The sequence below is a fragment of the Scomber scombrus genome, chromosome 1 (genome assembly GCF_963691925.1).
Source record: "Scomber scombrus chromosome 1, fScoSco1.1, whole genome shotgun sequence".
NCBI classification, from domain to species: Eukaryota; Metazoa; Chordata; class Actinopteri; order Scombriformes; family Scombridae; genus Scomber; species Scomber scombrus.
In genome coordinates this window covers 23,544,606-23,570,069 of record NC_084970.1, presented here as the reverse complement: position 1 = coordinate 23,570,069, position 25,464 = coordinate 23,544,606, and the positions used below count along the sequence as shown (strand labels likewise).

The following is a 25,464-nucleotide window of genomic DNA, read 5'->3' as shown; positions in this document are numbered from 1 at the left end:
TAGATGGCTTCTAAGTGTTGTCATCTGTGCAATCTATCACATATTGAAGGCTAATTTAAATCTTATTTGAACATATAGCAGGACACTGAAATATAGACATTGAAATACTGTAATAAGAGTTATATATAACGTATACTTTCATTGTTTGAGAGGCCATAGGAAACAAAGAGAGAAAGTGAAGGTCAATGACATGCAACAAAAGTCCCAAGCTAGAATCAAACCAGGGACATTGTGATCACAGTATGTCTTAACCACAAGGCCACTGTTTTTTTAACCTCTTTTAAACCCGAACACCAAGGTAGCATTTAACCTGCAAAATGCAAAAAGCTATTCCTATTCTAATATAAAACATGTCAGCGCTGCAGAGAAGCATTAGTTGCAATGTTGTAGACCAATAATTGGCGTAATTGGGGGCTATCTTCTCTGATGCTTACTGTGGACTGTTATAGCAATGGGTGGCTGGTCCAGCATGTCTAACAGCTCACTGTTTTTTCTCACACCTGCCTGATTTATTGCCTGCTGACATGGCACTTCAGCACAAAAGGATCATCTTCAAGTGAAAATAAATAAATACATTTCACAGTATTGGAGCTAAGCAACTGTAGGTTATGCAAAGCTAAATAGTTCATGATAAATATTTTAGACTAATAGTACATTTACATCCAAATTTGGCTTCAAGTGTTATTAATCTTAGAAAATAGTCAAAAATAGATTAAGTCCTTACTTGATTTACTGGTGGTTGGGGTAAATGAAGCGTTGCGATTGGTTACTTGGCTGACAGCCGGGGGTGGAGGAGGCATGGTGGGTGGGGTGGACCTGGGCTGGGTTTTCACATCCGCAGGTGAATCTGGCATTGTTCCAACCTGCTGCACTCTGCTACCTGGGATAGAGAAGAAGAGAGAGAAAACAGTTGTCAAAATCAAGCTCAAGTATTAAACAAAACAAAAAAGCTGGTTAAGGAGGAGAGCGCAGACATTTTCACCTTGGAAGCATTGATTGTTTCCTTAAACCAAAAGCCCCATAAAAAGAACCTAAACAAATCAATGAGGGGAGTTGAAATGGATCCAAACGTGTATTGTGTCTCTCTTGTTGGAGATTCATGGGCCTGGGAGACATACAGTAACACCTGCTCACTTGCTCAGCTGCTGCTGACTGAGAGCCCCCTTACTATTCTCTCTCTCTCTCTCTCTCCTTCACACATATTCATTCTGTGTAGCTCTGACATCCCAATCAGTGCCCCTCCACTGTAACCTCCAACCCCCAGACACACACACACACACATACACATTCACATGCACACAGTCCTCCCCGCCTGTCCCCTCTTCTCTCCTAGTTCAGACAGCCGGCTTGACAGCCTGTGACAAGTGCAGCTGGATCTGCTGCTGTCCATCACTCTGGACTGGCTTTCAGCAGAGCTCCATCCTGCTACCAGAGGCTCCACTGTCCTCTGCCAGACACCCCACTAGGACCAAACAAGGCAAAACCAGACTCTATTGCGTGAATGAAATGGATGGTACAGTGAGAGACATGAGAAGAAAACAGACCACAAGCATGTGTGAGGACTGTTGGTTTTCATTCTCTATATGTCTATACATACCATGAAAAACATTGTCATTTGCAAAACTGCACACACTACACAAGGTAGGCTATATATACACTGTATACATAACAGATGTATTATTTAGTGATATATCTGCGGAGTGTTGACTGCCTTTCTGTCTATGTGTTCGCCTGTCTGTCATTGCAGCTGCTGGAACCAGATCTCTTTGCAATGCAAACCTGAGCTTAGAGGTGTGATGACTTTTGCAGCTTGTGAGAGGATAGCTTTAAAGCATGTGTGCATGTGTAACACTGAGTGCAATAAATGTGCACTATGCAATGGAAAATAATCAAATAAATATGTGACACTACTGTATAACATAAAGGTATACATTTCTTGCTCTATAGACACACACCTCTACATGTGTAGTAAACATGTGCATTCATAATAAAAGTGTAAGGAGAGATGGTCCTCTTCCAGCAGCAGATGTGAACAACTAGACTTTATGTGCCATTCAGTGATTCTGAATAAATCTCAATGCATCCTCTCACTTTTACTCACGATCTGTCTTAATGTATCACAGGACAGAATGAGAAAAAAATGAACTTTGAAACATTGAACTCAAACATGTTATATTATTGTACTACCTTTCTTGAAAATTCGAAAGCTTAATTCTGCATCCTCATACACAGGGAAGAGGTGACTGCCAGAGTTGCACTATCATGAGACTGGGTTTAGTGGTCAGAGATAACCTTTTGTACTGCTAGTAATAAAAAAATATTTTAAAAATAAAACCAACACCACCCTACATACAAATACCCAAAGTCCTGCTCTTACCATTTGTATAGCAATCTGCTGAAAGCCATATACATTGTAGTCACCAACTAACATGCTGTAATAACTCACTTTCAAATAATGTGTTGTTTATTGCGCTCCTCAAGTGCCGATCATGAGTTTTGTGTTTTCCTCAACAACACTCCTGCCTCAGTCGGCCTCAGTCCTTGGTGTTAGCCTATTTCTGAGAGCTCATGTAGAAGCGTTCAACAGCTGGTGTCTGTATTTAAAGAGTGCCACTCTGGAGTGTGCTGTACGAGGGCCATTGACACAGTGATCCTCAAGAACACGCGGGGCACTCCGCTGTTTGCCCCATGCCAGACGCTCTGAACATAAACACACAAGGTTGTAGATAGAGGGTAGTATAAATAGATGCAGCCATTCTCCTCTAAAGAAGCCCAAACACACAAACAAGCCGTTCATACAGCTGAAATTGCATCCTGTAGGGAAACAGCCATATGCTTCAGTAAACCTCTTTGATCAAATTTGCTGTATGCAGAATGTACTGTAGGTCTTTCAAAATATAGTATATACCCCAACACAAAGTCCTTACATGCAATATAATAATCAATCATAGATGTACACCTGGAGAGAGAAGCAAATGAGAAGAGGAGAGAAGATGAGAGGAGAGGAGAGGAGAGGAGAGGAGAGGAGAGGAGAGGAGAGGAGAGGAGAGGAGAGGAGAGGAGAGGAGAGGGTATACTGACTATACAGGGACCGCCCTGTCTGTCTGCTCCCACCGTGGGATTATAGACAGCTGTTTAATCTGACCAGCTACAGGGACGGGGCACACACATACACACCATGCTCTGGATTTCACTTTTAATACATTAGGAAGTCTAGCTAGGTCTGCAACCCCATCTGTTGCCATCTGTGCTCCCATTGTGCTTTGTGCTGAAGGACGAACCACTCCTGCTGAGAGAATGAGAAAAAGAGTGACTGTGTACCAGGTAAGGCAGACCTGTGGTTAAGGTTCAGGGCTGTCTGGACCTTGCTCCTGTCTATGAGCTGCTCTATGCCCACTCACAGGTTTTTATCTGGCCCTCTGTGATCAATACAGCTGAGAATAGTTCTGCTCCGGATACGGATACGGTGCTGTCTGTCCCAAACATTCGCTATTGAATATTATGCTGAAAATAAAACAATGCAGTCATTGCCTCTCTTTCTGTTTGCTTCTTTCTCTGACTCTCCGAACAGCTGTATGTCTGCACGTTTGACGTAATCGGGGCTAAAAGATTGCTCACCAAAGAAACAGTCTGCAGTCTGAGTTCTAAAAATGTTCTCTGTCTTCTGCTCTCCCCTTGTGCCATGATGAAACAAGATGAAAAACAATTCACTGCAAGACACACAAAACCACAGATCATGTACTATACAGCTACACACATATGCTCACACTCAAAGCAGTGGTTTGTCTAACTTTCTAAAGCCATTTTGGGGTCTCATTATAGATTTAAGAACATATGCCTTCATTAAAGCCCACACATATACCCATGTACACTAACACATACAAACAAATACCATCATGTAATGACAAGCCATTAGAAGGCCATTCAGTTGCTTTTCACATTGACATACATGTATGTCTGTGTTGACTGTATGAATATCTTTGTGCGGTGTATATGTGCATGTGTGTTTGGGCTTCCACTGGAAATACAGCTGCAACTTATTAGCTTTAGCTAACCACTGCAGAACAGTCCCCTTAAATCCCCCCTGTCTATTCAATCTCTCGTACTCCGCAGGGACTCTCGTCAGTGACCACAGCTCTAAAACTCTCCCTCTGTCTCTTGCTCCTTACATCCCTCCCACCCTCCCTCCCACTGTAATTCCCCCAGTCTCCAGGAATGCTGTTGTTTTTAATTTCTCCCAGCTGCTCTGGCTGGCTGCCCGGCCGCCTGCCTTCCCACATCTGTTCCCTATCAGGCCACTGAGGAGTCCACACAAACAGAGCCTGAGCCCCTAGCCCCCAACCCCCCACCAGGTCTTCATATCAAAACATGGGGATTGCAGCCTGGACCTAGGACCTAAAACTCAGGGATACAGCACCTACAGCACCCTCGGCTCTCATACTAAAAACTGGAATGCCATTCAACAGAAGGACAATCAGAAACACTGGAGCTCATCTTCTGTTGACCTAGAGCAATCTATAGAAACAGCATGTGTTCTGTCGGTATGCCTAATTGTCCTATGTTTTGATATATGCCTTGTTATCAGTGTGAAGTCTGAACTGTGTCACAGGTAAGATTTGAGCCTGTGTGTGTATATTTGTGTGTCAGCACGCAAGCTGCCTCTGCAGACAGATCCCAGACTCCACTTCATCTTGAGCTGATTTAGAGTTCAGAGGCTTTAAAGCCCTAACTAATGACAGGCCTGTACAGTGTGCGCATGCACTCGCACACAAATACACACACAGCTGCATGCACTCATGCTCATAAGTTTGCAGAATACACAGCCTGTATTAAATCGCCAAAAACAACCTATAGATACGATACATTTAGTGACCGTAGTAATCGTCATCGTAGTAATTGACGTGGAGAAGTGACACAGTTCAAATGACATATTTACTGTGTAAGGTGACAAAGGTTGGGTTAGGTGGATGGCTAAATAGATAAATGGCATAAAATTGTTTTTTAAGAGAACACTATTGCCTCCCAGCTTTCAACTGTGAGTTGGGACAGTTTCTGAATTGTAACTACAACTATTTTGGTGTTTGCCTAACTTTAAGGAAGTAATAACTGTAACAGACACCACATTTCAAGTTATCATTTTATCCAAACCATGATATTTCCCTCCCCTTAACCAAGTGGTTTTTTTTTTTTACCTTAGGACCTAAGATCTTTAACACAGTGTTGTCACACCATAAAACATAATAATTTCTTCTTTCTGGAAAGCAGCATATTGGAAAATGCTCATATGGATTGCTTTGGTGTGCATTTTACAATTGACCTTTGTGGTTATTTAATTATGAGGGCATGTTGCAATACATATGCTCATGCTGCGGACACAAACACATATTTTCCTCTATGTTACTTGAGAATCTCTGTGATAGTACACATGCAGTGCCGGCTGAACAAACAAGCTGAACAAAAAACAAACAGGGGGTTGGGGGTTCTCCTTAATAAGCACAGTCAAAAGCCATTGTATGTGTTTGATCAAATCACCAAGGGCAAGTCACTGGAAAATCTCCATTTTTTCCAAGTCTAACAATTCTACACTTTCTTTAAAATGGGTAAACTGGCAAGAAAAACAAGGATAACTTGAGGACTGGCAGGGAGTGAGGATATATTAAAGACAATTTATCTAGGGCCAGAGGTGCTAAGGGTAGAGGAGTTGTATTTCTGTCTCTCTGAGCTGCAGGGATCCTGTCATACAGTGCTTATATCTGTGAAAGCTGTTATTGATGTAATTGTATTGAAGTTCTAGCGACCATCTGTTCTCCTTTGGGAGGGCCTGGCTCCTCTCGTCGGCAGTGAAGTGGTTATGTGCAGCATATCACTGCTGCCGACGTGCTCACAGAGAAAAAACTTCCTTTTCAGATTTTCCCAACGGCTGTTAATAAAATCCAGATGCTAGACTGGAGCTGTTTCTGCCTCACTCCCTCACCTCTTCCTCCTCCTTCTCTCCTCCCTATCCATCTTTTGTCCTTCTACATCTCTTCTCTAAGACGCCCCCCTACGCTTCCTCCTCTACTGTCCTTCTACATTGCTAATCATTTGTTTTGCTCCTTTCATCTCCTACTTTCCCTCCTTCCCTCCTCCCTTCAATGATCCATCCATCCTCGCCCTCTTCTTTCACTCCAGCCACTAACCCAGAGCCATTCCTAAATAAAGGAAAGTATTTGTGACATTCAGCCGAGGCAGGATGTGCCAAGAACAACTCCCTGGCTAGCCAGACACATCTGGAGTCTGTTAAGACTGCACTGGGTACTGGTACCGACACTAGCTGTCCCACAACACATACATACACAGAAATGCTGGACCATAGAAATTATATACAATCTAGGCTGCATATATTTTCATGAAGCTTGTTGTTTTCATCTCACATTGAAAACTGCAATCCTTGTTGCTTGCCAGACAGCCTAGGAGGTGTATGCAAGAATGATTTGTTGTTGTTTACACTTGCTCAGCAGCAATAGAGGAATAAGCAGTTTATATGCATAATTGTGAAACTACAAGAGTATTTGTATGTATTCTGTGTATGCATGTGAATTACATTGTAGTGCATGTATGTGTATTGTGCTTCTGCGTGTATCTTTGTGTGTGTGCAGGGCTCCAGGGTCTCTGTGTGAGAGGAGTTGAACACCTGAACATCAATAACTGTCATGCGGGCCACCTGGGACCCCACATCCAGCTTGCACCATGGGCACACAGCCATCACCAGCACAGCTGCTACAGAGAGAGAGTGAGAAAGAAGAGAGAGAGCTGAGATATGGGGGAGGAAGTAGGAGACAAGAGACACACACAGCTATATGAGGAAGTGACTGTGCATGTACATCTGGGAATGGGCCAGAGAGTCAGAAAGGCAGACAGACATGAGGAGAGAGAAGGATTTACATGAAGCTTCTTCTCTGCATGATAACTCTTCTTTGTTCCCTCTCATCGACATCTTCTTTTCTTCGTCTTATCAGGCGTGCGCAAAATTTTGCCAGCTGAGGGCTCAGCCTCAGGCTGCCACGTTCCGACATCAGATCAGACTTTCTTTCATCATTCCTTTTTCAGATGAGCTCAGTTAGCATGGGCTCCATCAGACATGACATAATTCATCTTATTATCCAGCACACTATTGACATACTAGAATAAGTTCTGCATTGGCCTAAAACTGACTCCTGAACCAATTTTTAAGACCTAACCTGACTGAACCCAACAGGTTCTACAACATTTGGGACCAAATTTCAACAAATTACCTTTGTCTGTTTTTCTTCTTCCAACTGGGAATTACATACCTACTTACAACACAACAACACAAGTTGTGGGTTTTGGGTCTGGCTTGGGTCAGATAGAAGAATTGTAGCATGAAACACAACAGGAAATCACAATAACCTGGAATAACTGCCTTTTATTATCTCAAATGTATTGACAGGTTTAATCAATAACCAATAACCCAATCAATAACTCATAAATACACGTATTCTGTTTAGGAGTCCTCTGTCAGAGGAGGTTCACATATGAGCGCACTTACATAAATAAGCTCTGCCATCCAAACACCTGCAGCCTCACCCAGCACCGATTAGCTCATCAGGCTTTTAATTACTCTGTTAATTGCATACAGGCAGCATGAAGGGCAGCCTGGGAATAGGGCAAAGGGGGCCTCTTGAGGACCCAGTCTGACAAGCCTGACAAACAAAGAGGAGGTTTTCTACCAACAGCAGCCACAACAGAGTGGCTCTGGAGGCTAAGAGGAGAAGCAAAGCAGGATACAATAGCTTCAAGTGCCTCATCAGCAGCACTGTAGCACTGAGTGATATCACTTCCTGTTCAGATCAGTTATGCATGGAGGCTGAGACTGTGAGTTTGAGTGATGAGAGAAGCTGGGGGAAAGCGGACACATAGAGCGGGAGAAGAAGTTGTGGACCATGTAAAGAGAGTTATGCGTACATCTGTGAGCAGCTACGCTACATCTGGATTACTTCATATTGGTCACAGGAGGGGAGGGGGAGGATCGGGGGTGAGTAGCTGGGTGGCTCAGGCTTGAACGGGTGGGTGAGAGGAGCAAGCGTGGGAATGTCCCACTGTTAAGTTTAGGGCATGTGGGCTTATTGTATTTGTGGGAGAGTTAGGCTGGAGTCTCCACAGAGTGACCTGTCTGTCATAGAGCTCTGCGATAACACAAACATCCTCTTAACTGTGCGCAATCTGGACACACACACACACACACACACACACACACACACACACACACACACACACACACACACACACACACACACACACACACACACACACACACACACAAACATACACACAGACAAGAACACAAGGCAGCTGACATGAGAAAAGCAACACAGGCAGATTCTGTATTTGTTTTCTCCTCACTTTCTTTGGTGTTTTCCTCCATCCTTAGTAAATGTCTCTATCTATTGATCATTTAGTGTATCATTCTGGCTGCCTGTCTGTCTCTCCTTCACATCGAGCAGATGTCCTCCCTCCATTTCTTCCAGGAGCAGTGTTTGAGGAGGTGTATCCAGGAAACAGTGGCCGGCGCTTACTTCCTGTGTGACAGGTGTGCGATGGAGGCCTGACAGCTGCTGTCCTGCTCTCTCGTTCCCTCTCTGTATCCCTCTCTCCTGTTTCTCCCTCTTTCCAACCAGCTGCAGCAGAGAGCGGCTCTGTTTGTTCTTACGTCACTGTGGCTGCCTGCTGATTTATGGAGCACAAAAGACTTAGATTTAACCCTGGCAACACATACACATACACATACACATGCATGCACTCACACCACAGCAACTGCAGCGTCTCTGTCCTTCCTCCTCATAAACCTCAAGTCTAAGTGTGTGTGTTTACTTGTTTAATGGAATGTGTGAGTTGTGACTGCCTATTTTTCTCCCCATGTTTCTTGCTCTTATGCTTTGTACACTGTTAAAAACCTGACACTGAGCTGTCACTCACAGCTAAGATAGGAAAACAAACAGCAGATTAGTCATTCGCCTGCTTGATGTCATGTATTTCATTTCATTCAGTGTTATATGTCTGCTCTGTCACTATGGAGCTGTCAGCACTAACAAAACTGTCTGTAGCCTGAACTGCTCCCCAGCCTGCCAGCGCTTTAATACCTCTTCATTCGGCCCGCAGGCACAGCAACAATAGCTCCTGACATTAGCCAGGCACAGGTAGAGTGTTCTTATATTATCCTGCAGACCCCCATAGATTTCACACAGCCACACCCACATGGACACATGCACACACAAAGCAGAATGTGGTAGCGGGGAGGGAGAGGTGGGTGTGTGTGGGGCTTGTTCATGTGACAGGTTAGTGAGAGTCTTTGACAGTTTCTCCATTTAGTCTACAGCCAGCTGATGCTGTAAGTGCCGAAATAAATACCAGCTACTCCTCTGGGACACAAGCCGACTATGGGACGCCGCCACAAAAACAGAGCGAGCAGGCGAAAAAAGACAACGACTGCAATGCCAATTACATGCCGGGTATGTAAGTAATTGGTTAATTAAAATGACCAAGTCATGGTCAGATAAATAGATGGCAAACAGTGATGCCATAACGGAACTGTTAATCATGTGTTTAATCTTATGGAAGTGACAGTATTTGACATAGAAAACTTAATTTGCCAAGTCCCATTAATATGTCAGAGATTATTTTCTTGAGTCACTGATCAATCTCTTAGTCTTTAAAATGCGTTCAAAATGTCCTAAAACCTCAGTTAACATATTCAAAATAGTGTTATTTATTTGACCAAAAGTCAAAACAATTGAGTCAAAAATCCAAAAATATTCAATTTTTCATGTATAGCAAACAATAGCATCAAATAGTGTCATTTGACAGAGGGATTTTGGCATTTTTGCTGGAAAAATCACTGAAACGATTGTTCAATATTCAAAATTGCCAATTAACTTTCTGACTGATTGACTAATCAATTAATTAAGTGGTTTCTGTAAAGAGACTCAAACCTTTTTCCATTAGACCTCCATAAACTGTGATCCCAGTGTCAAAACACCAACTAAATTATGAGGCAAAATAAGATGTGCTTATTATCGTTTTAGCTTACATATTAAGGTTAATGTTCTTAGCTACATCATATGATAATGCTTAAGAGATCATATAGTGGGAGGGATTTTGAAGATTAAAGTGTTTGAACAGCATGTTTCTTTAGCTTATTTTTCTGGAATATTCAAAAGATTAATGAAGTGATGTTAGTTTATTTAAACCTTGTTCATCTTTTGCATTTTGTATTACTATTGACTTATACTGTATCTATTTGTGATATTTTTTAGTGTCAGGGTTCGTTTTGTCATTCGACCACCATCCTGTGTCCATCCTCTTAACATCTTCTAACAGCAATAGTGTACTGTATACGCCTCATTTAAATGGTTAGGAGGCCCATCACAAGATGTGAGTCCGTGGTCTCAAACATAATCATGAATCCTTATTCCTGTTTATCTCAGAGCTCACTGAGGTATGCAGACAACTCTCCTTAAATGATAACCTGTAGAGGTCAGAGTGTATTACTAATGGTATGATCTCTCTCTGAGGTGGTATTTGAAAGTGGAAACCATCAAACACACCCTGCCCAGGCTCCTGGTGACTTGAAATGCCAGGTGATAATTCACTCCTCAAAGTGACCACTGCTGTCTGACGTATCAAAAAATCTCTGGCCTTCCTCTCCCTGCACTTCAAATACCGCTGGGGAGCTAAAATGTCCATCTCCTACTGGAATTAGTACTTTACACGGCCAATAATTTTATCAAAAGGGGTAGAGTTTGTCTGTGAGTGTGTGCGTGTGTTTGTGTGAGTGTGAGAAGGGACACAGAGGCAGAGGAAGGAAGGCTGGAGCCGAGATTAAGGTCTGTACAACTAACTGGTAACACAACGGCACTCAGCGGCTCAGCTTCCCATTTGAAGAGAGACGGAACCATCTGTGTGGCACAGGATCTGTTTCCAGGAGATAACAGCTTTTTTTTAATTTCACAAATACTGTATACGGAGAGAGAGCGAGAGAGAGACAGAATGAGAGACGTGCCTTCCTTCCCAATCTCTGCCTGCATGCTCCTCCATTGTAGCACCTCCCTAGACATCCAGAGAGGACTGCTTTGGAATGGAGACCTTAATAAGTTCAGTCTGTGTTCCTTTGTGCTTGTTTACTCCCTGCCTGTGATAAAGGCCTTGGTGTGGGGCAGAAGGAAAGGGAGGTATATGTTATATCAAGTTGCACTGGCAATCTGAACTTCCCATTTTCTCTGTTGGCTTGTCCATTTGGCTTGATTAAAACAGATCTCAGTGCTACTGTAGATTAGCCCAGCTGTTTCCTATGTCTGACTCTGATCTGAACACACTTCCTACCAGAAGGTCCTGTGAAGGAGGCAGGGCGGGAGGCGAGGAGGCGCAGCAGGGAGAAAGGGACAAATAAGAGAAGAGGGTTAAAAGAGGGTCAGAGTGAGGAAGTACAAGGTGAAGAGGGAGAGCAGAAGGTGAATAAGGGAAAAGACAAGGAAGGGAGGAGGAGGAAACGTTTTTTTTTACTTGAATGTTTGGCTGTAGCTGTCAGCAATTCAGCCATTATGTCCTGTATATGTGAATTCATAGATGTTGTGACATTTGTTTGCGATTGCAATTATGATTTAGTGTCTCTGTGCACTGGAGACGCCTCTCTTTTGAAATGCATAATTGGAGGTGCAATTTGTCAATGCTGCATATGTTGAAGTAATTTTAGTAAAATGAGGAGTCAATTCAACAAATATTTTACAGAAATGCTCAGCCATAAATGGGCAATTTTCTACATTGACTGTCACATATAAGGTAATTGGAGCCTGTTCTGCATGCATGGAAACTGGAGCAAAGACACCTGATAATTCCAGTGGATGCAAAACAGTGTTATGACTCACTACCAGTGTACAAATATTGAGTGTGTGCGCACTAAATGTTATTCTTGGGAATCAGAGTGGAGATGTATGCATGTAGGGAAGAGAATGAGGAAAAGAAAAAAAGAGTGATATTTCACACACACATTTGGGGTTTTACTTGGCCTCCACCCTCTGCTCTGCTCCCACGCTGTGGCGTCAGCAGGCCAGCCATCCAGCGAGTATGTTTCTCATTCCATCAGATGTTGGGAAGCTGTTCGTTTCTCTGCTCTAGTCTCTGACATTCCCCAATTTCCCAAGAGAGGCTGGGCAGCCTTGTCACAGTAATGTCAAACACATGTGGAACAGACCAGGGCAGAGCAGACCAAGGCAGAGGACGGAGCGGAGCAGAAGGCAGCCAGAACCACAGCGGTCTTTCCCACTGTGTATTAGGATAAACAGCAGTGAAACCATAGAGATTCAGCACTGGGTCAGTCACTTCGTCACTTCTTAAGTCACTCACTTGCTGCCATAGTTTATGCAAACACACATGAATTTACACACTGATCTCATTAAACTCACTTGTACTGTACGGTAAGTGCATGTTTTATTCCAAAGAAGAACTAACAAAAGTCAATTAACGAGAGGAAGATCTTACAGATCAAAATGTTGCCTCAAAAAAATAGAATAAAATAATTTATTGGTTGCTTAACAGTGTGAAAACTCCTCTGTATACTGAAAAGTCAAATAACGACCATAACTCTCTATAGCACCTCAACGTCTCCTCTTTGCTCTGCTCCCGGTCTAATTGTCCTTTTGCCTCTATCATGATCACACACACACACACACACACACACACACACACACACACACACACACACACACACACACACACACACACACACACACACAGCAACAAGAACAACAGCATCACTTTAACCAACGTACAGATGATTATGGCTTCCTCAGTTTCTGCAGTTTTCATTCCACTGTAGCTATTTGGTCACTGCTTCACTGGCTAACATATGGTGTACTTATCCTTCTACTTTAAAACTGCCTTTATCTATTAGAGACTCTGATTCTCACCTTGGATTGAAGGCTGTGTGACTGCCTACACTCAGCTAATCTGAGAAAAATGTTATGGTGTGACAACTTGTGCAGGACAACACTTGGAATGGATACCCAAAACATATTAACACATGCCAAGCGCACATATATGAACTGTACAGACTATTATGAGTTAGAAATAATTGTTTAAGAGAGAATTTGTTTTACTTCCTCAGTTTAGAATAAAGAGACACCGAAAAAGTCACTCACACACATACGCACAACATAAATAGGATATACATGCTCTGAAGATCTGTGTCATTGAACGAAATTATAAAAACCCAAATGTCACAAGACGATTAAAAAGACAGAGAAGCAAGAATGAAACATTTTCTGTCACACAAAACCGTCTACCTACTGCAAGTTCACAGCAACACTGTACATCTGTTTGTTGATAGACTGAGGAAGGCGGTATACACACAGACACACACAGGGCCGTGTGTCTTTAGCTTGTTTCGACTGTTTGGCTTGTCTTGTCTGTGATGGCCCAGGTGTCTGTGTTGTGCTGACCACCTGACCGGCTGTGTGCTCGCAGGTCCCGCCCACCTGAGGCCATCTGCTCCACTCATTAATTAGGAGACAGCCAGATTCACCTGCACTGCCCGCATTTAGATCACAATAATTACCACACGCGCACACACAAGAGCACCTTCTCCAAGCCCACACACTCTTACAGTAAAAACACTCCCATAAGCTGCTGCAGCATCAAGTCACAGTCATGTCATAAGCACCAGATGAAACAGACACTACTAGATGATGAGGATGATAAAAGACAGTGATAACGTTCATGATTTCCAACATTTTTGATACATTATGTATAATTGGCTGGTTGAGTATTCAGTTAGTTAGTCTTAGATACCTTGATGTTAAAACATTAGTCATAATGGGCCTGAAATAGCAGCAATGAATCATAGGATGATAAAACAAGAAAACAACAAGCCACCATGAAGCAAAGAGAAGTTAAGTGTGTGTTTCTTCTACCCATCAATAAATAGCGATGACGTTCTGTGGACTCTCTGCTGGCTTGTGACTTTGCCAGATACTGTTTCTTAAGAAGAAAGACCGGTTTTCACTCTTCCTCTTTTAACACTGTGTATGTTTCCTTCTGTAAGAGACACCCCATCCATGCACCTGTGGTAGATGGGAACTAAGTAAACACTCGGCAGAAGCTGGGGTCATAATGAATGGTCTGCCTTTTAAGAGAGCTACTTAATGATGAAGTGGGGACATCTGCCTTAGCAGGCGGCTGGGCCGGGCAGTGCTGAGCGATGAGGCGGCCATCATTGGAAGACGCTAGGCAGAGATGCTCGCTTGGTGGTGATGGAGGTATAATGTGCGGTGAGGCAGGGTGTCTGCAGTGCGGTTTCACCTCTGCAACCTCTCATCCATTGTTCGAGACTATTATCAACTGTTCAATTATTCAGATGATATTTACCAGGGCCAATTGTACAGGGCCCGCGTCCTGCAGAGAAAATGGCTTGAGTGTTTTACTGTTGCACTCACAGGCGGAAGAGTACACTGCTGAGGCTGTTCAAGTGGGGGTTGAACCTTTGGCTGGACTTGTTTCTTCACAGGGAGTGTCCCCACAGTTGCAAGTCTTGTTATAAATGATCCATTATGATTTTCGATGTTTTTTTTTTTTACAGTAACTCAGTTTTCAGTTTTGTTTGTTTCCTTTGGTCGTCATGGTAATTCTGTTAAACACTTCCTCTAGCCTTGTCTTTAATGTCTGCACAAAATCGCTTGACAACAATAAATGCAGTTATAAAACAAACCTCCGTCTACTCTCCAGACATTGATTAAAGCTTCATTTTTTTTAATGCAAAAGTGGACAATGATGGAGAAGCTATTTAGAAGCACCATGCATTTCAGTCCAGGGTAAATGTCTCAATTTATCCCTTGACACCCACATCACCTCCATCCAGTCCAGGTGGACACCATGTCATACTGACCAAAGATTTTGTGTCATCACTTTGTCTCAACATCACTTTGATGTGCAGTACAGACTGATGAGGCAAACAAGACAAGCCCAAAGTCTATCCTCTCCCAGTTTATCCACTACAATAAATGTTTTTTTTAGAAAGTAGATAAGAGAAATAAGTGCATAATAATAACTAATAATCATCATCATCATCATCATCATAGTACTAACAATAACAATAATAGTAATGATAACAATATTCTTCTTTTTCTTCTTAGTATTATTATCATTATTAAAGATTCACTCTTTCCCTTTCATCTTTTATATATATACACAATTATATGTCTTGGCAAAGTCAGGTATTATTAATAACAGAAATAATAGACTACAGTACATGTGTGTACATATCTCTATCGGAACATCTGTTACAAGACAACAGCTAAACAATGTGAAATGTGCGTTTTCATTTGCAAAGCTCGCAGTGTTACTACATTTCATATCTGAAGACAACTCATCTGAATCTGAGGTTAATATGGGAAATGATGAAATTCAAGTGGGCAGAAAAAGAGTAAAAAAAACTAAGAAAATAATTCTGCCCCAGATAATATTAAAAAAGAATTAATAAATAAAAATAGATACGTATATGAACAGCAGCCTGGTTTATAAAATTTCACATGTTGTAATGTAAGAGTTTAAACTATTTTAAGCGATCTCCAATGTTCCCGATAAAGGACTGTTTCAAAGAGTGAACATACAGTGTTGCAATCTCTCAGTGCATTTAAAAAAAACAATTCACATCAATACCAAATTAAATGTTTTCCCAAAATGTGTTTCAATAAAGCAGAAAGTGCAGGTCGTACTTACTTTGTGAAGGTCGAGGTCAAACTGAGGTAATTGTAGATTGTTGATAATCCACACAAGATAGTTTCTAAAACAGGTCTGATATCACCTCAATCCTCATTATATGGGGAAAGAAAAGGATAAAGCCTTTGCTTAATAGTGCGAAAACTATTCCTTTTTCTGTTTTTGAAATATTGAGAGGAAAGAGGCAAAAGCCACAGTCAAACACAACAGAAAATGTTTAACTTTCCTTTGGGAGCTCAAAGCGGATCTTGGACTTTCCAGATTTAATAAATTATGAGGTATTTCTTTTCTCTGTTACATCGAAAAAGGGTAGAAACAAAAATCAAAGCCAGAGCTCTTTCTTGGATCCTTAAGCACATCGATGTCTTTGGTTTTGCAGTTTGTGTCTTCAAAAAGCGAACAGCATCTGTGATGCGAAAATTCAAAACTTGTCCCAGTCATGTAAAATCCGCTCTCTCACTCATTTTAACCATCACAGAAAGAAGAAGTCAAATGTTTTTAAATGCAATTACAGCTTCAAAAGCGTCCTTTCTGCTGTTTTAAACGCAGACAAAAGCACGGACAGGTTTATGTTCTTTTACTGTAAGTCCACAGATCCCCGCGTCTCCAATGTAAAAACGCAAATTATTAAGATGCGGATCCTCTTGTCTGCAGGGTGCGTCTATTATTCCTCCTGTTACAACTTTAAAGCCCCTCTTTACTAGTTCACAGTTTACCAACAGTCTGCAGGGTCAGGGTAAAGTCCTTATACATCCGATTAGATAAAGTCGTCCCTTTTTTTTGTTTAGAAAACGTACAGTTTTCTTCCCAGCCTGCCGACGGGCTAACCACGTTTCTCTGTATGGTCCGTCTCCTCCTCCGACTAGCAGATCCTCCGCCGACTGTCTTCAGAAGGTGTTGTCACAGATTCACTTTTCTCCCAAACAAAATCAAAATCAACTGAACGTATTTTTGCAGTTTGCTATTTGCCGTTAATTCACAATTTGGGGGTGTGGGGGGGGTCACTCTTGTTTTGTCCTCACTGATGAGTGGAGCTGGCGGGCCCACTGTGCGCAGTAACTGCGGCTCTCTCCTCCTCCTCCTCGCTCTGTCCTCGCTGTAGCCTTCTGTCTGCGTTTAAACACCATCTGGAGCCTCTCTCTCTCTCTCTCTCTCTCTCTCTCTCTCTGTCTCTCTCTCTCTCTCTCTCTCATACACACATTAGAGGCTGGAGCTGGCAACTACAGTACAGGAATCCTTTCTAGATTGAAGAAGATCAAAACTGCAAAAACCCTCATATTGCTACAAGAATATCAATATATACCCCTAATCACTATATGTAAAGCACTATACCTGCATGTATGGGAAATGTATTGAGTGAATGGGGACACTTGCTAAAAATATTAATTATTATAATAAAAAAAAAAAAAAAAAAATTAAAAAATATTGTATTCATTCAAAGTGTATCATATAACCACGTTTATCCTGTCAAATTATTCCAGCTAAAAACTGATCAAATCCAGAGCTGAGTGAAACACAATTGTTTAACGGTCCTGCTGTCTGCCCGTGGGGGCCGCTGTTTCGTCATATCAAGACGAGGACAACGAGAAAAGGCTCCAACTGAAATATAGAGACTATAACACTGCACACTTTATTTAACACACACAAAACAAAACAAAACAAAAGAGTGAGAGAAAAAGCTTTCTGAGATCTTAATGGATGTTAAAAAAAATAAAAAATAGTGTCTTTCACAATTCATAAAGCTGTAGGCCTATTTATGTTGTCAGTTGTTTCATAGGTGCTGGACTTATGTGAAGATGGATAAATGGAAGAGCATCAGATGGAAGATGATGTAGCATATTATTTTGGACAGTACATAGCTTTTAATATCGTTAAATGCTGCATTAGTGTGTGCATCTGTGCTGCCTGCTTTAATTAGTTCCTGATAATGTTAGACTATGTACACACTATCTTTACCAACATTAATCTTTCCTCCCCTACGGCTGCAACACACAATTATTTTTTATTATAAATCAATCTCTTGATTATTTTGTTAATTAATTAAATATCATTAAAATTACTATCATATAGTTTAAAAAATGTCTGTGAGTGAAAAACAGAGAAAAGCCGCATGTTTTGACATTGTTTTAAATACTAACAATTAAACAGTTACTAACATTGTTAGACTATGACTATGAAGACTATAGGCTACTTTTGGCTAACTTTTTAACAGTAATGTTGTAATATGCTACCAATATATAATTAAACAAACACACAAATATAAACGTACGTGAGACAGAGAGAGAGGCAGGTAGAGTTCATGTGGTTCCTCTATAGTGAGAATCCTCCGACTGTCATTGCCCCTCCCACCTGCGCTTTCTCTACCTCTTTGGTGGACCCCCCCACCCCCTCCAACACACCTACACCTACACCTACACACACACACACACACACACACACACACACACACACACACACACACACACACACACACACACACACACACACACACACACACACACACACACACACACACACACATAGCCATGGAGAGGGACAGAAGACAAAGCTGACACCCTCCTGACCCCTCCTGTGTCTACAGAACAAACAGAACCAGCTTGTAAAGTACACACAGACAGCTGCTCTGCCCTGACTCCAGTCTCACCAGCCTCACCAGCCTCTGACACAAACGTTGCCTTCATATGAGGCTGGGAGGACTTCTGAAAAGCACTCCAGTTCTGATTAAATAAGCGTGCAGGGGGAAGCCCTGGCACTCTTTGATTGGAACATAACAGCTTCCTGCTCCAGGATAACTCCAGCTACCTTAAGGACCAGTGCCAATGTTTTTGTTCAAATCACAATACACCTGTTCAATGTGCAGCTCTGAACCACTACAGCATGGTCAAACACAAACACACACAGTGCAATATACCGACATTACACACAAATACGCAGGCCATTACAAGCGCGATCTGACAGAGGCAGTGTGTAGCGTACTACGGTGGAAGTATGGTTGTCAAGGAGATGGATGGCATGTTTATGAAACTCACTCTCTTTCAGAGTTATGGCCCTAGGTGGCTCTGTACGCATGCAGTATTGTAAATGTGCGTGTGCATCCTTATTATGTTACCATAGGTGGCTTATTTGTTTTCAGAACAGCACTAATGCTGCATACTGAAAAGGGAAGAGGCGTGCAAGTGTATGTGTGTGTGGCCTTGAGTGACAGAAAGGTTGGCGATGGGGGTTGCATCCAAAGAAAGGATTCCTGCCAAGGTGACAGCTCAAAGATTGACAGGATGCTATTCTCCTCGGGAACGGCGTCAGTCAACCTGTCAGCCTCCCTGTACGACAGCCTCTCAGTCCTCTTAATTTGGCCTTTTGTTGAACGGTCACTGGGTTAGCTCTGACACTCCATGTGGTTGGCCTGATAAACTGCACAATGAGGCACACAAGGTGGAAACTCGCCTCGATGAACTCTCTGTGCAATAATACTGCGACTGGAAGTTCCTTTGATGGCATTAATGACGAAACAGCTTTGTCTTCTCTTTCTTTCACTCCACTATCTCTTTGTCACCTCACAAACACCCCCCCCCCCCCCCCCCCCCCCCCCCCCCCCCGCCCATCCTGCTCTGGACTCTATTATGTTGGCAGAATCTCCTGGATGGTTGAGCACTCTCTGAGATACAAGAGACTGGGTTTGGTCATTGTGCTGGTATGGAAATGACTATTTTCTCTCTCTCTCTCCCTCCGTCTCTCTCTCTCTGTGAGTGTGAGAGAGTAAAACAAGGTTAAAGAGAGAAGTTTGCAGCATTTCCTCCACTCACACATTGTAAATCCTTTCCTATAGTGGCAGTCACAGGCTAGTGTGTTGAAAGGAGATAAGGCCCTGAAGTCGACTGAAAGGAACCCTAGACCCATTGTGTTCCTGTACTCTTCTCTTTTCCCCTCTCTCATATACTTTCAACAGACCACACTCTTATACAGTTGCCATTAAAGACACCAACATAGAGGTGGGTTCCAGATGTTTGGCAAAGAAAAAACAGGTAGTCATCATGAAAGGCAAAAGGATGCATCTCACTTGATAAAAACAGAAAAAAACCACAGAGCTGATTGAAACATTGATATAAATGATTGGGTTTGTGTTGAGAAATCTCCCTTTGAGTTGCATGCATCCGCCCTTAATGCGGGTTTTGTAATTTAAACACCACTGTTTCTTTCTGATAGCATGCTCGAGAGGATGTTGTTCTCTCACTTTGTATGTTAACATCTTAAATGTGTGTATGTCCTCAAGCCGCTCTATAATGTTATGAAAGAGGATGAGACAGAGAGAGAGAGAGAGAAAGAGAGGAGAGTGGAAGAGAGAGAGAGAGAGACTCCTTCTGTAATACGGCGTGGTGTAACGGATCATTGACCCACCTACTCAAGCACGTAGGCTGGAATGCTGCTTTTACAAATTGCGCCCATAGACCCCCTGACATTTTGTTTGCAATCGAGCAGCAAAGTGTTGGTTATTTGAATCATCCAGACATGATGGGAATTCAAAATTCAATCCATGCTATTTGGAATGAATAATACCCTTAAAACTTGACATCCAGGGTTGTTCATGCCACAGAATTACAATAATAAAAGCACCGCACATCAGTATATCTGTAAATATTCTGCAATATCAGGCACATTTTCTGTTCTATGTGGATTTCTGATTGTTTATCCAATCTGTTTATTTTGAAAGAACAAAATTATCATTCATCGACATGCCTAAATTATATTTTAAACATTTAATACAGGTTTTATTATGTATCATATGTTGGCCCCCACTACTTATTCTCACTTCTTCCTTAGATATGGACTAAAACAGTGATAATGTCATTAAATTGAAGTCAGATTTGAATTAAAAGCAGATATTTTGATTATTTTTTCTATAGCAGCATTAATACTCTCACTGCCTAAAGAACTAATGAGAGGTCAGGTGGAAAAAGTATTAAATGTTTTGATAGGACTTTGTTTATGTTTATCTGCAAGAGGATTTGGGATGTCTCATAATATGAGATGTACACATGTACATTTAAATGCCTGCAGGTAAAGTAAGAGAATGCATGTGTGTTTTCTTTGACTAAGAGAGCTGAGTGCAGGGTCACATCTGACCAACAGAAGCACAAGCTGACAAAGGAGGAAGTGACACCTGATTAAAAAAGTGTTGACTCAAGAACAGGATACGCAGCCTGAGTACCAAGGGAAACGGACGGTAAAAAGTCCTCAGCGTGCAGGTGAATACATCTCCATACATTCACATGAGGGTGTCACCACTCTATATGGCTGTGTTTCTCAAGAGACAATGTGTGTGTGTGTGTGTGTGTGTGTGTGTGTGTGTGTGTGTGTGTGTGTGTGTGTGTGTGTGTGTGTGTGTGTGTGTGTGTGTGTGTGTGTGTGTGTGTGTGTGAAAGGGAGAGTGCATGTTTGTGTGTGCAGACAGTTGGTGGTGCTGGCACTGAAGATAGTGAGAAGAGGGGGATGAGGCACTGTATCAAGTTGTGAACATCTGTTCCTCATAGAAACCACAAAGCTGGTGCTGAAGAAATAGAGAGGATAACTGCTCTCTCTCTATCTTCTGCCTACCTCTCTCTCTCTCTCTCTCTCTCTCTCTCTCTCTCTCTCACACACACACACACACACACACACACACACACACACACACACACACACACACACACACACACACACACACACACACACACACACACATTTACACACATCTCACCACCACCTTGCCTCATCTCCCACACATGCCCCTCACTTTTCCCCCCATTCCTCATTAACTTTCTCCCATCTCTTGCATCATCATCAAAATCCATATTTTTCCCATATTTTTTGATGACCTCTGCAATGTGGAGGTGAAAATAAAGAAAACTTGGTCTTCGTACTCTGCGTGCACAATACTATAATAGGCAGTACATTTTGTGCAGTTGTTAAGATAATAATAAGTTCGAATTTGAACAAAAGAAATGTAAAAGATTAACATTTTTCATTTTTGGGACCTGAAAGAGTGTCGCTGATACATATATTGATGAACTGATATCAAGATAGGGAGCAGCATAAAGTTAAGTACTTGTGTGGTTATGTAAAAGTTCATCATCATTCGTTTTTTTGAGTGAAAACAGAATAGCCCATTCATAGCTATAGAGGATTAGGATTGGCACAAAATTATGAAGTCTATGATACAGCAGACTTGAGCCAAGGCTTTGTTAGGGATTCACTGCACCTTTTCCCTCAAAGTCCCTTGATTTAGTCCTCGCTCCTTTTCTTCCTCTCTCCATCTCTCTCATTGCCATCCTCCCTCTATCTGGGCCTGCTGTGAGGGTGTGCTGCTGGGTGGCAGTTCCTTATTGTAGAGTGTCTATATGAGTGTGTGTGCTCATGTGTGTGTGCGCGTGCGTGTGTGTCTGTATGCTGTGTGCGGCTGATAAGACCCAGGGAGAAGAGCCAGCGTGCCGACATATTCTTGCCACCGCGGTTATCGCCCGTCGCAGCTGTGCCTGAGCTCTGCGACATCTGCTCCCTCACAGGAAGCCTATGCTGCAGCTCACAACGCCTCGGACACACGCGCGCGTACACACACACACACACACACACACACACACACACACACACACACACACACACACACACACACACACACACACACATCTCCATACAGTGTGAACATATCACTGGAATATTACCCGCCCCCCCTGCCACACACACACACACACACACACACACACACACACACACAGACACACAGTTACATCAGGTAAAATACTTGAGACAAGAGCTGTGTTTACAGTTCATACTGACACATTTTGATTTCCTTAGTGTATGCATGAACGTGTGCGTGCGTGCGAGTGTAAGTGCGCGCGCGAGCGTGTGCGTATGTGTGTGAGAGAGAGATGAATGGGTTGGAGCACCGACACCAGAGTTCTACTGGGTTTTTATCACAGAATTACAGGGGGGATGCTTATGACTAAGCCTAATTATAGAGGCCTTATCGCTGCAACGTTCACAAAGCTCATTACTGCCAAGAGACGGCAGGCGCTGCAGGTAATTCACTACGTTGGGTATTAGTCCTCTCTCTGGCTTACAGTTTCTACATATTTAGAGTCTATAAAATTAGGCCTTTAATGTCTGATTCTTAATGCATCTCTCTCTTCTTGAAGCCTTTGCTGATTTAAGTGAAGGTTTTCCTTTTTACCTAAAGGCAATACTTCAGTGTTTTCAATGCTTTAAGAATCAATTACATTTTTTCTTTGCTTTTTTTTCTCTTTATTTGCTTTTCTGCTTTTTTTTCTTTCCTGGAAGTCTTTCAAGTATCCCTCATCTGTCTGCAAAGTTTTCCCTCTGTCATTCACTGTGATGCACCCTCATGACCCTGCATGCGCATGGCAGAGCCACTGAAGCTAAACAGTGAAACTCCAGCATCTAGTTCTGTTCCCTGCAGCTGTATGGGGAAGCCCAGAGGAAGACCCCCACCCACTGAATGCTCTAAAACCCTCTTTCCCTTTACCTTCCTGTGCCACAGGACAAATGTACTCCACTGAGCTTGTTAACAGTAATGACACTATTTGTGTATTTGTGCTTGACAGCTCATATGAAGCCCATAATGCTTTACAGAATAAAATGCTTTTAAGAAAAAATTGCACTTAGCGGTAAAGTTAAATTTAAATGTAATCTCTAATGTCAATTTGTTTTATATGAGGCAAACAATATACAGTAAATATCTTAAAGCACTGGGAAGCAAGTATTAGATCATATTGTACATAATTACTTTGAAGATGAAAAGTAATTTAGATGTGAATGTATGATGTCATTCTAACCTTGAAGCCCTGGCTTCAATCAACAAATAACAGGTCCACTAGCGAGATGAAGAAACCTCACATTGCCCTTATAGCATGCAGCGCTAAGTCAACACAAACTGATTATCCGTCAATCACTCCAATTTAATGAGCATACCTGACAGCTGCGGGACCCTCCATCACTCATCATGGTAACACACTGCCAAAAGATTTCATAAAACAGGCTCTCTCGGATGACAAGCTCCTACCTTCACTGCATCTGTAGTGGCTGCTGGCTGCCAGGTTTGGATCAAGTCTTGCACGCTGGGGTCTGTGGGCAGTGTGTTTGTCCCTCAGCTCTCTGTGGCTGATCAGTGTGACGGTGGGGACACGCAGTGCGAATGCTGCAGAGGAAGAAGATCCAGCTCTCAGGTCAGCCTTCTTTTGGCGCTCCAGATGGACCTCAGCAGACATTTTCTGAATGATCTATGATCTGAATGTTCCAATTTCTATTGAGTTTAGGGGCTTGGAGGATTGGTGACACTGTTAGTGCGAGGTGAGATGATGCACACTGGGAAGTTGTAGGTCCAAATGGGGTAGCAAAGACAAATACAATGCAATCAATTCAATTTTTAAGAATCTCTGTTAACCTTTGTAAGACTCATTAAGACTTTCTCTTCCATAATGTGTCCTTGTGGCTTCCCAGTTTGCCTTTGACACTACGGTAGATCATTAGGTGAACTGAAATTCAAAGACAAGAACTTAGCTCCATTTCAAGGTCCAAACAGTGAAAAGTGACAGCCAGTTGTCCCTTCCTCTTCTTCCTTTCACCTTCTCATTGACGATCCTTGTTGTACTATTCCTGGCTTCCTCTGGTATTTTTTCTTTCAATATAGGTGTACAACTTTGCTTTAAAAAGATCCATGATGAAAATGTGTTAATAGCCTACCCATGTCAAGCAATCTATGTCTTCAACCTCGTTCCACAAGTTGTGCCGTCTCTTTTAGGTGGACTTGGCATATCTCCCATATATTGTCCATCTCCCTTCCTGTCTTCTTTTCTGTTCGTCTTGTTCTTTCACTCTGTCTTCTCTCCGTCCAGCAAAGTGTGTGTTAGGCAACCACACACACCAGTGTGTGTGTGTGTGTGTGTGTATGTCAGTGGCAGGTCAGCTTGTCTCATGGCTCTGGCTTAGGGGCTGTGCTCTCCTGTGAACCCTCCTCCTGCCCTGCCTGCCACTGCGGCTTAAAAGAGAAGCGTGTGTTTGTATGTTGCAGTTTCTGTGTGTTTCTGCGAGTTGCAGGGCTGCAGCCCCTGGGGAGGCCAGGCAGCAGTGCTGGCTGTGGTGATAGCAGCAGACAGCAGCAGGCAGCAGGACCTGGGCCTCTGTCTGGGCTTCCTCTGCCAGGAACCAGCTGTGTCTGTGGCAAGCAGCAACTCCTTCCCTCTTCTTTTTTTCGAAGTTACTCCCCTTTTCTCCTTCTCAGCATCCTTTAATTTTGTGCACCTTGCCTAATGTCTGTAATGACATTTTCTGTTGTTCTATGACAAAAAAAATCAAAATTTTAATTTTGCTGGCATTTTTGTTTGAATTTGATAGTTCACAGTAAAATCCAACAGCGAGTATTGCTCAATCAGACCAGAAAGGGGCATGAAACAGGTGCTGCTTAAAACTTGATGATGTGGTGACATTTATGGCCGCCCCTGAATTATATACAACAAAGTTAATTAAAGGGAACTCCAACAGAGTGTTGGACACAGTTGATATGACAGCTTCCGTCTTTTTGGACTCTGCAACTCTCCATCCCAACGATTGGCACTATCAGGATGGTTGGCAATTGGTCAAATATACAAATCTATATGTCATGCAAGTTAACCAAACCTGAACTCTACTCCAAAGGAATTTTGACTA

General features: G+C 42.4%; 1 protein-coding gene across 1 annotated transcript in view; it reads right to left on the bottom strand.

The window, feature by feature from the left end:
* The window catches only part of cbfa2t3 (CBFA2/RUNX1 partner transcriptional co-repressor 3), a 38,383-nt gene extending 14,226 nt beyond the window's left edge, over positions 1–24,157 (bottom strand). The window contains exons 1-2 of the mRNA XM_062423649.1: positions 23,822–24,157; positions 725–880 (exon numbers count right to left, since the gene is read on the bottom strand). Coding sequence (XP_062279633.1) covers positions 725–880; positions 23,822–24,026 — 361 coding nt within the window. The 5' untranslated portion in view covers positions 24,027–24,157. The remainder of the gene's footprint in view (positions 1–724; positions 881–23,821) is intronic.
* Positions 24,158–25,464: the final 1,307 nt, after the last annotated feature.